The sequence below is a fragment of the Alligator mississippiensis genome, chromosome 10 (assembly GCF_030867095.1).
Source record: "Alligator mississippiensis isolate rAllMis1 chromosome 10, rAllMis1, whole genome shotgun sequence".
Classification (NCBI taxonomy): domain Eukaryota; kingdom Metazoa; phylum Chordata; order Crocodylia; family Alligatoridae; genus Alligator; species Alligator mississippiensis.
The window spans coordinates 45,321,951-45,335,768 of record NC_081833.1 but is presented as its reverse complement, the minus strand read 5'-3'; the positions used below and the strand labels follow the sequence as shown (position 1 = coordinate 45,335,768).

Here is a 13,818-nt window from a genome sequence, read left to right as displayed (position 1 = left end):
AGTAGTAGGTGGTCAGAGAAGGAGAACAGTATTCTCTCTGCTGCTCGAATTTTCCAGTCTACAGACCCAAAAATCAAGTCTATGAGGGACCATGAGTGGCCTGCTGCATCCACTCTTTTAAACCTACTATCAGCTCCAGACACTGCCTTTTGGGTGTCCTGAATATGTTATGTTCCTCTGCCATCCTGGCCAGTAACTGTAAGGACCTATCTAATCTTAAGGCATTGTTCCCCATTCTATCCCCTTCCTCCAATATACAATTAAAATCTCCAATCAGTATTAAGGGCAATGCTCCTGGTAGGAGGATTGTCAGTTCCTCTAAGAAGGGGCAGCATGCCTCCCACTCTGCCAGTGTATAAACGTTCAGTATGCTAAACCTTTCCCCTCCCTTCTCCCCGATCCCCTGTAATACTCTTCCCCTAATTATCTCCTGATAGTTTCTTAGTCATAGCTGTAGATCTTTAACTAGTACCACCACACCTGTCACCATGTTATCAATACTGTCCAGCCACATGGATGGCCATGCTTCCATCTTCCCATATGGTCTTTATACTCCCTCTGTCCTAGGATCCCACATTTCTGAAGGTATATCACATCTGCCTCCATCCAGTCCAAATACTGATCCACCCACTTTGCATGATTGGGAATGCTCCTTACATTAACCAATATAAGCATGATGATCATTTTTATCTGAGATATTACCTACAACCCTCCAAGTCCAATCTATGCACTGAGGTCTAGGTCTGGGCATGACTCCACTCCTGATTCCAAACTCAAAACCAATCCTTTCTTTTCCTCTTGTGATCTTCCTCCTCTGCTTTCTCCTTTCACCATGTCCATTGCATGCTTTGCCTTCCTCTAAAAACTCTACCCCAGCACGGCTTTGGCTTCCCTCTTCCGGCCCTGACAAACCTGAGAGCTGTGGGGCTAGGAGTGGGTTGGGAAGGGCCTGGGGGGATTCAAAGGGAAACTACTTTTGTCTGTTCATCTTCTTTTCTTCCCTCCTGCATCTTTGCCTCCTCTCAAACACTTGCCACTCCAGTTTCTGCTTCATGCATCCTCCAGACCACTCCATATCATTGTCCTCTTCCTCCTCGCTCTTCTTCCTCTACTTCCTACCTTTTCCAGAACCTGTCTCCATTTTCCCTTCCCCTGTTCCTCCCATATATGCTAGTGCCCTTCTATTACACCCTCCCAATTTCCCTCTGACCTTTTCTCAGTCTTGATCTTCTCTACTCCACTCATCCCTGCCTCTTATTCCCCTTCCTCCTGTCCTCTCTCTATACTCCCCTCCCCGCTTTCTGTTCCTCCTGTCCTCTCTTCTTTGCCATTCCCATTCTCATTCCCTTTCCCCTTCTCCTTATCTCCCCCTCCTGACTCCTCCTCCATATGCCCATCTCTCTCTCTCCTGCTCCAGCCTATTTTTCCCTGCCTCATCTGCTTCCTCTTCCCTCCCTGTGCTCTCTGTGTGCTTCCTCTTCCTTCATCTGTGCCCCCCCCACAGGGTTTCTATATGCTGTCTCACCCCTAAATGTTACCTCCCAGTCCAAGTTTCTCAGCATCTGTATTAGGCAATTCATATCAAGTACCCAAACCTTCAGCATGACACTCACGCAGAATTGTTTCCTCCTTCCAGCTTTCAAATACTGTCTTCCACCTGGTACAGTCTGTCCTGTCTCTTTCCTTGCTGCCATGCCAAACGTTGCTGCTGCCACCACTGCCACTGCCAATCTGTACTAAGCTTCCTAGCCAGACCAGGCCATCATCCTGATCTTGGCCAACAGGCCAAGGAGCAACCTACCGATGGTAACTTTACTTACAAATTTTATTAAAAGCCCACTTACCAACCTACACTTACAAAGCTTCACCTATTGAGCATCTTTGTTTTACGAAAACTTCATATCACAAAAACAACGACATCTCCAAAAACATACCAGTACATATGTTAAACCCTTAAACAGCATACATCAACTTCCCACAATAGAACCCCTTACAGAACTCTTAATACAGGGTGCTTCTACACGAGACACTACATCACCATAGCAATGAGCTACAGTAACATAGGATTAGCAGGCACAAACCGTGATGCTGACACTACTGCGCAGTAGCAAACTGCATATAGGGTTCGAAATGACCCGTGCACCACTGGGCCTGCACAGTAACAGTAGTCCAATCCATCTCCAGTTTTTTCAGGAGTTCCTTCCACCCCTTCTTGAAAAGTGATGTTGAATTGTTCACGATGCCTCCTGTAAAATCTTTCCCTACCTCTCTTGTTTCTGCTATTTCCTTGAAAACTTCCACTATATCCCTTCCTACCTGCGCCCAAAACGTCTCGTAAAATTCCATAGGAAGTCCATGTGCTTCTGGTGATTTCCCTCTTTTAAAGGTTTTTAAGTACTTCTGCACTTCCTTTAAGCTTGTCTTTTCTTGCATCTTCTTTGCTTCCAACTCCTACTTTTTGCTCTTTAATCTCTTCCAGCAAAACCTTCATCTTCTATTTCCTTCTTCTGATTTTGTTCTTCATAAAATCTTCTCATTGACTCCAACTGGAGGCAAGCTGAGCAGGATGCAGGGCCCAGGGCAAATTAGACTGTGCAGGGTCCCGCCCCCGGTTGTGAGGTAGCCAGTGGCAGATTCGACAGTGCAGTGGGAGGGGTTGCTGAAGGTGCCAGATTCAGCACGGCGGGGGGTGGGGCAAGGGAGAGTGCTGAGTGGCCAGACATGAAGCTGGCAGCAGCGCAGAGTCTAGGTGGCCACTCTGCTCAGCTCTGCACAGGGCTTGGGGCAGTTGCCCCAATTTGCACCCCCAGGGATGGCCCTGCCTCCAACACTTCCTCCTGTTTTTCCACCTAGGTACCACCTTCTTCCCAGACTGCTTTTAGCATTCCTTTGACCATCTTCACTCTAGTCAAAAAACTATTGGGACCACTCTTTGTGTTCTCCCACACAGGGTGCTTGTGCTAAGAACATTCTCTCTCCCATCTTTCTTTTAAACCAGCTTTCTATCTCTTGCCTTGTTTCTTCTAGTTCTTCTCATACCTGTCATCCTCTTGTGGCTTCATTTAGCAGCTCCTGCATCTTTCTTTAAACTCTCTCAGCTCTTTCATTCTTTTCCCCGCAGTTCTTCAACCTTCTTTCCTGAAGCATTCTCCCATCCTCTTCTTCACCATCATCCACCATTCTCTGGTACTCTTAAAATATTTCTTCAGTGTTTTCCAGCCCTCATGCTGTCTCATGTACACTTGAAATATCTCCTCATCTTGTAGCAGCTGTACATTTAACTTCTAAACTTCTCTTCCTCCTATGGGGCTCTTATCAAGACTCATTTCTATCTTCAGTATCTGGTGATCACTAAAAGCCACATGTATGGCTTCTTTCTTCCTTACCCTTATTTCTTTTGATACAAACATAAAGTCAGTTCTTGATTGTTTCTTTCCACTGGGGTCAGTTCTAGTGAAAATGTTCTCCCCTGCCTACACAACTCCTAGTAATTCTTCTTTTATTATATTTGCTAACAATTTGGATGAACTGTCTGAAGCTTTGTCTCCTCCTTCCCCCATTCTGTCACCCACTTCTATTATGCAACTGAAGTATATATGTATACTGATCGTTACTGATAGTATCATTCACTGGATTCTGCCACTGATGTCTTCCATTTGCTTTGCTTTCAATTCTATATTCTTGAATAGCATTGCCATTCCAGCCTCTTTGTTTTCATCTGTCCATAACCACCTGGATGGTCCCCATCTCCACCTTTTCTCAAAACACTTATAATCCCTTTCCCCAGGTATGCCACATTCTTGTAAGAAGATTATGAATGCCCTTGTTTTAACATTGGTTCAATCTGCTCCCACCTATTCCTTGTTAGTACCTTCCTGACATTCATAGATGCTATAATCAATTATTCTTTTATTTTTAAAGAATGCACCTGTCCCTTTAAGGTTCTCTGGTGCTGCTGCTTCCCATGGTTGACTCCTCCCTCTCCCCGACTCTCATGCCTGTCACTTTTTCAAGCTGCCTGATTTTCTTTGCATTCAGGAAGGCTTCCATTTTCCAAGCCTCCCCCCCTCTCCTTTGTGTCCAAGCTGGAGACCATGGGAGTAAATGGCAAGAAGCTCCTGTCTGGCTCTGACTCATTTCCTTCATTTTCAGGTTTGTTTCTCCTGATTTTCTTCTCCTGTATTTTCTTTGTTTTCCCTCCCTGACTCCTGGGCTCTTTTATTTGTTTCACCTCCTCTTTTTCTGCTTGTTTGATTTCTTCTTTTTCCCTCTCTCCCACCTCCATGTCTGGGCTCTCTCCTGATTCCCCCACCCTACTTCCTGCTTCTCTTGTTTCTTTTTGAGCTGCTTCAGTTACAGATATTACACTCTCCTCTTTCTCCTTTCCTCCCTCCTGTGGGGTGTCATCCACCTTTTCTATTTAACTCTCACCCTCTTCTCCCCCACTGTCCCTTTCTGATTCACACTGTTCCTCTAGGGGTCTGATCTTGCTTGCATAGGCTTTGGGACACCTATGAAATAGGTGTCCTGCTCCACCCTCCACCAGCCCTCCCCACACAGCTAGTGCATTTTAGGGACTTCTGGCACACCACTGCTACATGCACCTTCTCTTCATATCTGTAACATACCATGTAGGGACAGTGTGTGGACAGGTGCCCCTCCTTGCTTTATTTCCTGCGTTGCTTTGGTTGCCCATGGTATATTATAAAACTAGAGGTGCACCGATACATCAGTCTGATATCAAATTGGCACTGATATAAAGAAAATTTTCTGTATTGGAAATTAGCCCAATGCAGCTGATAATTTGTCCAATAAATGCCCGTGCACGTGCAGAGCCACAGTGCAGCATGTAGGCAATGAGGAGCACAGCCCAGCAGCATGGAGAACTGTATGTATCTGGTAAGTCTGGTGTAGTGGGAGGGAATGAGGAAAGGGAGAAAGAGGTAGAACAGGCAGGGGTGCAGATCAAGGACCCCGCAGTGAGAGAAGTTGTGGGGCTGGGGCAGGGGTTGGGGCAGGGACTTCCCAGCTGGGGTCAGGGTGGGTGCAGGATGTGGGAAGGTGGCTCCCACAGCTGTGTGTGGTTCATCTGGTGGCTCCTGTCTCTGCTCTTGCCACTTGTCTGAGGTGATACTGTGCGGCGGTTGTGTGCCCCTGGATCTGTGCAGGTTGAGGTGGGGTGGGGAGGGCTGGGGACATGCTCTTCCTGGCCAGGCAGTTCCGGGGGTGCACACTCTCACCAAGCCCTCCTGGATGAGTGGCAGGAGCCACTGGATGAGCACCAGATGAACCACACATAGCAGCAGGAGCCGCTCCACACCTCCCTTCCTGCATCCCCCAGACAAGCCGTGCCTCTGTCCTATGCCCATGCTGGCCCCAGCCCTGACCCCAGCCCCAGCCCTGGCCCCAACCCTAGCCCACAGCTGCAGCCTGCCCCACATCACACAGATCCATGGGGCACACATCATCCCTCAACCCCTGGATGCACTGCTTGTGGCTCTGTCCTGCACCCCTCCCTGCCCCGGCTGGTCAGCACCTACCTCAACCCCCACCCCCACCCCTGCCCCTATTCCCTCCCTCACAGCAGGGGCCTTGATCTGCCCCCCCTTTCCATCTCCTTCCACCACACCAGATTTACCAGCTGGCCTCAGCTCTTCAAGCTGAAGAGCTGTGTTTCAGAAATCGGATTGGTATCGGCCGCTATGCCTCCTTAAAAACTGGTTATTGGTGTCAGCCCCAAAAATCTCTATCAGTGCACCCCTATATAAAACCCCAGTGGACCCCAGCTGGATCACAGATGAGAGATGCTGCACCCCATCTGGACTCCACTTATTTGCTCTTAGCACAATTCATGACCTCCATGACCCCATCCAAATACATGTGTAATATCACTACCAAGATGGAGTAGGTGATGCAAGGATACCAACCTCAACTTTCCTGCCACACCTTGATCTTGAAAAGAAAGGAGGGTCCTAGGGTGTTATGGGTACTTTCATGGGTGCACTCACATTGTGGTGCCCTTCCTTGGGGCTCCTCCTCCCCTAGACCCCATCCACATGCCAACCGATGTTACAATGATGACAGCAGGCCTACTCTCCAGCTACCAGGGTCAGCTGGGAATGACCCACACCCGAGTTTTGATGATGCTGGGGTATGGCTTGGTTTTAGCTGGTAGTTTATCTAGATTGCTCTTGTACCAGTTGTGAGATGTTAGCCCCACTTAAAGAAAGCAAGAAAGTCATTGTTGTTACAAGTTGAGTTAAATCAGCAAAGTACACCCCTTTTGCAATACTAGTTTGGCACCAATTAATTATACAGTCAATTAGTCCCATACTTAATCGATTAATAAAGAATACTTAAATATAAATTCATTTTCTTTTCTCAATCAATTCTTGGGCTGTCATTAGTCCATGTACTCTAAGTCCATGCCACCTTGTTTTGAGGCTGCTACCTCTGGCTCAGACTCAATTATCCATTTTTAAAGAAGAAGAAAAAAACCCTGAAAAGCGGCAGCCTCTTCATTGTACCCATGTCTCTAGGCTTTGGAAGCTGCCCAATTCACGTTTCCCCTCTTGGGGTCTGAGTGCCTAAATCTTATGGGGATTTTCTCCTGGCATTGTCCTGGGTCACTGGCTGGCTGGAAACCCCTTCGGGTCTCCAGGTTGGGGAGATGAGTGTGCTCCCACCTGGTTTCAGTGTCTTTTGGGGCCCTCTGTCCAGGGTTCTCTGTCTTTCCCCTGTGTGTGGCCCTTCTTCTGTTTTTCAAACTCTGCTGGGTTGTGGAGAAGTGATGTCTCCACACTTCTGACTCATGCTGCCTGACTCACAGGGAACAGGTGCTAATAAACCACTGCAGCGGTGTGGTGCACTGCTCCATCCTCATCGACTCTGCACCTACGAGTACATGCCAATCATCTCCTGCCCTTACCGGGCTATAAGTGACCCTCTGCCAGCAGCCCACTGGCACTCCAGGGGCTCTACCCAGTTGAAACTGACTTGGCCCCCTAGCCCCACTGCTATACTATGTGCATCCAGCACCTTCTCTCTACACACATTACTCTTTGCATATGCAATTCCATCCACCTTTCTGTGTCTTCTGCCTCTAATAAATCTGTATACATTCTTATTATAATCACTTGTTCCCTTGATTTTTCCCCTGCTATGAACTTTACACATCTTAATTCCTCCCTCCCACATTCCTCTGCATGTTTCTTCCAAATATTTTCATACCCTTCACTGTTCCAGTAACTAAATTCCCAAGTCTTTCTGTTTTGAAAAGCAATCAGGCTGGTGAGATGTTCTCCCTGCACCTCCAATATCTCAAACAGTACCTTTCCTACGAACTCATATCTGTTCATCGTTGATCCTATCTGCTGCCTGTCACTAGTTTCTATTGCTTTTATCTGCAGTCTTGATCCTCCTTGACATCTCTCAGTGTATCTTCTGTGTCTTCCTGGCTGTGCCGCTCCCAGTGGGCCAGCATTCCATCCCATTCCTGCCACTTCACACCTCTTGTCTAATGTACCTTCTCCTGCTGTTCCTGATCTAGCTTCCATTCTCCTCTGCTCCTGTCTTCCCTCTGGTCTTGTTCTTTTCCCCATCAGCTTCTTTGCTGCTGCCTGTATTGTCATTGCTACTTCTCCTGTTGCTCCCATCTTCTTTACTGTCTTTCTCCTCTGTTTTTCCACTTCTGTCCACTCTCCATCTGTCTCTAGACTTTCTTTTCCACTCTTCATTTCACTTTCCACCTCCTGGTTACTTGCCACTATTGCCATTGTTTTGAGCCTTGGGTATCCCTCCTCTGCTCATTCTACCCTGACACTCTATTGATTGCTATCTCTGCCCTTAAAGCATTGATCAGCCTTTCAGTTGATCATTTGATCTTATCCAAAGAGGCTGAGAAAATGCCTTTTTTTTGGTGTGTCCCTTTAAAAAAAGCAGGCAGTGGCTCCCCCAAGAGGGAATGAGCTCCCCCTGGAGATACTGCAGTACCAGGCCAGCACTCAGAGAAGCTGGAACAAACTCAAACGCCCTCTCCCGCTGCCAAAAATGCTGATGGGAATTGTGCAGCCCTTAAAAAAATGGGTTGGTGTTCCCTCCCTGGCAGTTGTATTGCATCCCTATGACACTATAATGGGTCTTATACCAGGCCACGAGACTAAGACACATTTGTCCTAAACTAAAAGCATGTCTATTGAATCCTAATGGATACAATTCTAATTAAAATTAAAGTAGCAGTTAAAAATGTTAGGTTTGTAGCTAGTCAAAGCAAATGCTCACCACCCCAAGATGTTGTGAACACAACTTCACTGGTTGATCAGGCCATGAAGTCTTGTTTGGGGCTCCTGGCTTTCATTTGTAATGTCAAGACAGGATCTTGAATCAGTGATGGGATCTCTTCTTCTTTCAGGGTACACTCTCTCATCTCTATTTATATACCATATCGCTTGCATTTCTTAATACATAAAATTAACTTAAGCCTTCCTCCTAATATATATTAATAATCTTACTTCTGTTTGCCAAATATGGTTACCTTTAACTGGAATTTTCTATTCTGAGATAATCTTTTCATTCTTAGGTAGGGGTAGGTTTTGCTTTGACTGTTCCTCTTTTACCCAGATTATATTTATTCCATTTAGTTAGCCAGCTTCCTGATTCATTTGAAGTCAGGGACAGTATTTTTCCATCTGCTCCTTTCACTGGGTGCAGGTCTTGACCACAATTCAAGCTAAGCATGCAGCTTGAGGTGAGCCCAAACCCAGGCCTGAAGGCCTCTGGGTGCCAACAGCTGGCACCGGGCCTGGAGGTACTACAATGCCAGGCCAGCACCAAAAGGACAAGAACCAGTCCTTACACCCTCATATTGGTGCCAAAAATGTAATTTATTAGAAAATGTTAAAGTTCAAATGACAACAGGAAATACAGAAAAACCCAAGCAGAGGACTACATAGTAGAAGATGGGGGTAGAGGTGAAAACAAAATTAAGTTACATATGAAACATGCAGCTAACTAAACCTCTGGGTGGGGGGGTAGGCAGTGGGAATGGGAGGGAAGGAGTGCGATACTTACAAAGCAGAGAATATACAGAAGACCTTGAACAACAATAACACATTGTAATAGGGAGATGGATCAAAAACTCCATACAGTTACAAATAACAACACACAGAATGCAAATGCATGGGGGAGTAAGGAATAGTCCAGGATTAAAAGTCCTTGAAGAAAATTCAGTGCAGCCTGGTGGGGGGATGACACTCAGGTGGTCCCCTCTGCATCACTTCCAGCCAGCAGTCTGGTGGGGTCGCATACTGGCACTGTCCTGTGATGTGTTCTACATAGACATCCCTTGACCATAGGATGGTGTTGGACACCATGAGGTGCCGCATCAGCTTGGCATAGTGGCAGGATACATGGCAAGCATGCAGAATGCTCTCATTGCTGGGGTCCCATGCTCTGAGCACCCTGATGATCAGAGCCTCAAATGTCATGTCATATCCCTGGCATCTCAAAGTTTCTGTCAGTGACTGATATTTCTCTCGCTTCCATTTTCAGGCATCAGTGAAAGCTTATCACCAGTTCTTGAATAGGATGGTGACATGTACCATCACAACACACTTGCTGTCCTTGTTGGTCACAACGATGTCCAGGTACAGCTGGTGCTCACAGCCTGGGATGTTGTGGTTGATGGACATGGTCCCTACTGAGGCCAGGATGGCCTTGGCCAATCAGTCCTGGAGAGCATTGTAGCACAGCTGACATGCTCTGATGTGGGGCTTGCAGGTGCACAGTATGCGGGGGAGAGTCTCTGCCTCGTAACCACAGCATCGGCACCTTTTGTCACAGTTCCCATACTGAATGGTGCTGTTAAGCAGCAAACAGTTGAGGTAGGTATAGTGGATGAAGCTCTGGTCTGTGAACTGTGTAAAGCTCCCACTGAGATGCTATATTTGATTTTAAATAAAAATGCTGAGGTGCTGATGCAAACCTACCACAAAGATAAATTAGTGCAGCTCATCTGAATAACATGCTAGTACCCATTGAGTGCAGTACCACTCAGTGCTAACTCCTTTTCAAGTCATGGTGAGCCACTACATTGAATACATTTTAATTTCCTGTTCATGCCCACAGCAGAGCTGTGTCTTTCTTTCTGATTTCCAATTATTCCTGCTTTTTCACCAGTTTTAAATGTCTGACAAACATCTGCAAAAAGGACCCCCAACGGTTCACCTAGAATCCCTTTGTCACTCCCTCTCTCTCAGTCTATCATATATGATTAGAGGAGCCTCGTCCTCCATGGGGTGGAGTCAAACCAAGTTGCCCTCACTCATCTGCATAGAAATTTGTAGAGGATCTCAGGAGGCATGACAAGAACATGTGGTTCCAGTCATGAGTGAGGGTGCTAATTAGCACATGGATCTTTTGTGGGGTGTATCTGGAGTACATAAACATACTGAGCAATGCTGAGCTGCAGGGCCACCATGGCTTGAAATGCTGTCAACTCTGCTGTGGCCCAGCCCAATGAACTATATGAGATCATGAGCCTTTTGGCTTTGGTCTAATATCATGGATATTAGGGTCCTTTGTGCATTTATTGTAATGGTGCATGGGCTTTAAATGTGGTTTAAGGTGTGTGATGAAAAGGTTTTGCTAGATTATATATTCTATATGAATAGGTACAAAAGTGCTGCTTTAAAGTATATTTATGGAGTTCCTGTGTTAAAACTTGCAGCAGTTTCAAAAAAGGTTAAATGCATCATTTCTGAATGAACTAAGTCTATGGGTACCTGTAGTAATTTTATGCAAATTACTACAAGCATGTTTATTCAAGATTAGGGTTTTTAAATTTGCCCCTAACTTTTATGTGTTCCGGCAGAGCTGGGTGTGATAGTAAGGAGTGGGGAAGGGGCTGCCAGGGGAAGAAGTTGGGAATGGGGGAGGGCAAAGGGGCTACCTACCCCCACCCCCAGATTGATTTTCCCCGCTGTAACAATGGGAAGTGGACCAATTCAAGGCAAACCTCCAATAATCAGATTCTGTAACTGGAAAAATTATAACAAATGTATACATTTTCCATATAAAGAATCTAATAATAGGGGGTTGTCTATCTGTAAAGCAGCAAATAAACTAAAAGCACCATTTAAAGGATTCTTTCTAACTTATTGTGGGCGATAACTAATTGGTTTGATTTTGGTAAGTGAACTGAGACTTCATTTGAAGGGTAGGTGGCTCCACTAGTTTTCTAAGCTTCTAATAGGACTTATCCTAAAAAGTATTTCCAGTCTTTCAGTTTCCTTTAACCAATCCTGGCTTAATAGCCATATCCAAATAAATGGATGGTGAAGAACTTTCTCCCAATGCCTTGCTGGTCAGAACCTTAGCAGCAGCTATTCCATCTAGCAAAATTAGAACTTGCAAATCATGAGATCATCGTAGTTGTATTTCAAGCAGATGGTAAATATATTCTACATGAGCTTCATTTTCTGGAGTATGTTACCTTCTGCTCTTCTTGGTATTTCTCACTCAGCAAGTGCTCTTATCTCCCTTTTTCACAGACAGGATGGGATCGATCCTTATTTCCTTTCCTTGCCTGATTCAGACATTTCTCTTATCACCTCTCAAGCATTTCTGAGACAATTCTCAGGACACTCAATTCCTGCATGTACTTTCAAAATGTATTTAAAACATGTAAGGTGTCAATCATTTATAGAATAGATATTGCAAAGAACACTTCACAACTGGCCTTGGTTAGGTATTGAAATGCTTTTGTAGTTCTTAGTAGCTTTCCTTTTCCATAACTAATTAGTCTGCAAGAATGACAAGGGGATTTACTACAAGCCACATCTTAAAAGAATGCTCTGAGATGAAAAATATTCTTTTGCTGATATTTTATTCTAATCTATCTGGACTATGCTCTTTGCTTCATGTCTGGAAGTCTAACTGATGAGATTCAAAACCTCTAACTATGGAATATGCTTGTAATTTCACAGTAAGCAAAGCCTAATTGCCTTGATTGGTAAAATGTAAAAGTAGCATAAAAGCATGCTGTCTTTGAATGAATTGCTAGTTTATGTAAATATTATTATACTCTATATGCATCTTCTATGAGCACATTGAGATGGAAAACCAACTATTGTAATATTACATGTCAGATTGTTCTAGCTCAGACTTGTCCAACATACGGCCTCCGGGCCACCATGCGGCCCACCGAGCCATTTTATCTGGCCCGTGGCAGCAGCAGTGCTGCCACCACGGAGCGCAGGGCCGTGGCAGAGCACAGGGCCGCAGCAGCGGTGGCATGGGGCCACAGTGGTGGTGGGGCTGCAGAGGTGGTGGTGGCACGGAGGTGCGGAGCGCGGAGCCGTGGCGGCGCAGAGTGTGGAGCCGCTGCTATGGAGCGTGGAGTCACAGCAGCAGCGGTGGCACTGCATGGCTGCAGCGGGGCCGCGGCAAGGCAGGCAGGGCCAGCCCGTGGGCCCCAGCCGGCAGGAAGGGGAGGGGAGCTGCTTACCCGCGCAGGGCCCAGGGGAGCAGCCCCGCACGGGAGGGCAAGCAGCGGCCACTGGCACTGCCGGCCCACGCCTGCCTCATCACCCACCCGCTTCAAGCCAGCCTCGCTGCCCTGCCCTGCCCTGCCCTGCCCTGCCCGACCCCACAGCAAGGCGACACCTGCTCCCCCGGCCAGTCTCCCCCTGGACACTGTGGCTCTCTGGGTCCGGTCGCGAGGCCCCGAGGGGGCCGCTTCTCATGTGCTGTTGGGGACGGGAGGAGGAGCCCGGCTGAGTCTGCACCAGCCAACAGAAGCAGCGGCGGAGCTGTGTGCCGCTCAGGATGGGACGAGCCTGCACTGGTCAATCCCAAGCGGCACATGGCTCCACTGCCGCTTCTGCTGGTCAGTGCAAACCTGGCCAGCCTCGTCCCATCCCCAGCAGCACATGGGAAGTCGACTTCAGCTGCATACTGCTTTTTCTGGCTGGTGCCGACCCGGTTCTGCCCGGGCAGGTCCTGCAGCACCATGTCAACCCGGGCATGGCATCAGCAGGCCAGGCGGGCCCGAGGTTAACCCCAGCCTGGCCCCGTGGCTTCTCAGCACCAGGTCAACCCAGTTGTAGCCAAGTGGTTCCTCCAGCACCATGTCAACCCAGGCATGCATGTCATGTCAACCAGGACCATGTCAACCCCTGCAACTTCTTTGGTGTCAAAGGTCACGTGACATCACTTCCTGATATGATACAACTTCCTGTGACATCTTTGAATATGGCTCGCCGGCCCACTGGGTGATAAAAAGTTTGTGATCCGGCCCCACATTCAAAAAGGATGGACACCTCTGTTCTAGCTGTTTTTTGCACCCTGCTAGGGGAGGAGGAGTGGGGGATGAGTCCTCAGGAAAAAACCCTACTGGGGGATGGCAATAGGGTCCGGTATTAGCTTTCTCAGGAACTCAGAAATTCTGGCTGCTGGTGGCATAAAGTGGTCCACCCAGTCCCATATAAATCCCATTAACTTCAGCAAGCCTAGATGTGACTAAATGTGTCAAAAACAGATCACCCAATCCTGAAGTGCTTGCTACAGGAAACCTGAATTATAGTGTAAGATAATTTGTTGCTAAATGTCAGTTTCCAGATCTACCTGAAGTTATAGCATCTCATTTACCAATATTTTAACCTGTGAATTCCACCTCAAATACTTTGGGGCTTTGTGTGGCATGCAAGACTTCTTCAGATCAGAAGCACACAGGCCAGGACACACCCAGCATGCACAAGGGTAAGGAAGGTGTTTATGGAGAGTGAGATACCTGTGAACTTCCTTAAAAGCATTGATCAA

The 13,818-nt window shown here is 47.0% G+C and overlaps 1 protein-coding gene across 8 annotated transcripts in view; it reads left to right on the top strand.

Annotated features, from left to right (window-relative positions):
• The first annotated feature begins 4,008 nt into the window (after positions 1-4,008).
• Positions 4,009-13,818, top strand: part of LOC102559250 (galanin receptor type 1) — a 45,186-nt gene continuing 35,376 nt past the window's right edge. For 3 of the 8 annotated variants that reach the window (XR_002093509.2, XR_002093507.2, XR_002093508.2), the window contains exons 1-2: positions 4,009-4,152; positions 9,550-9,881. Coding sequence is in view for 1 of the 8 variants with exons in the window: in XM_019497476.2 (XP_019353021.1) it covers positions 4,105-4,152 (48 nt within the window). In the remaining 7 variants the exon portion in view is untranslated. The remainder of the gene's footprint in view (positions 4,153-9,549; positions 9,882-13,818) is intronic. The other 5 variants (XR_001372867.3, XR_001372866.3, XR_001372870.3 and 2 more) reach the window with 5 other exon arrangements.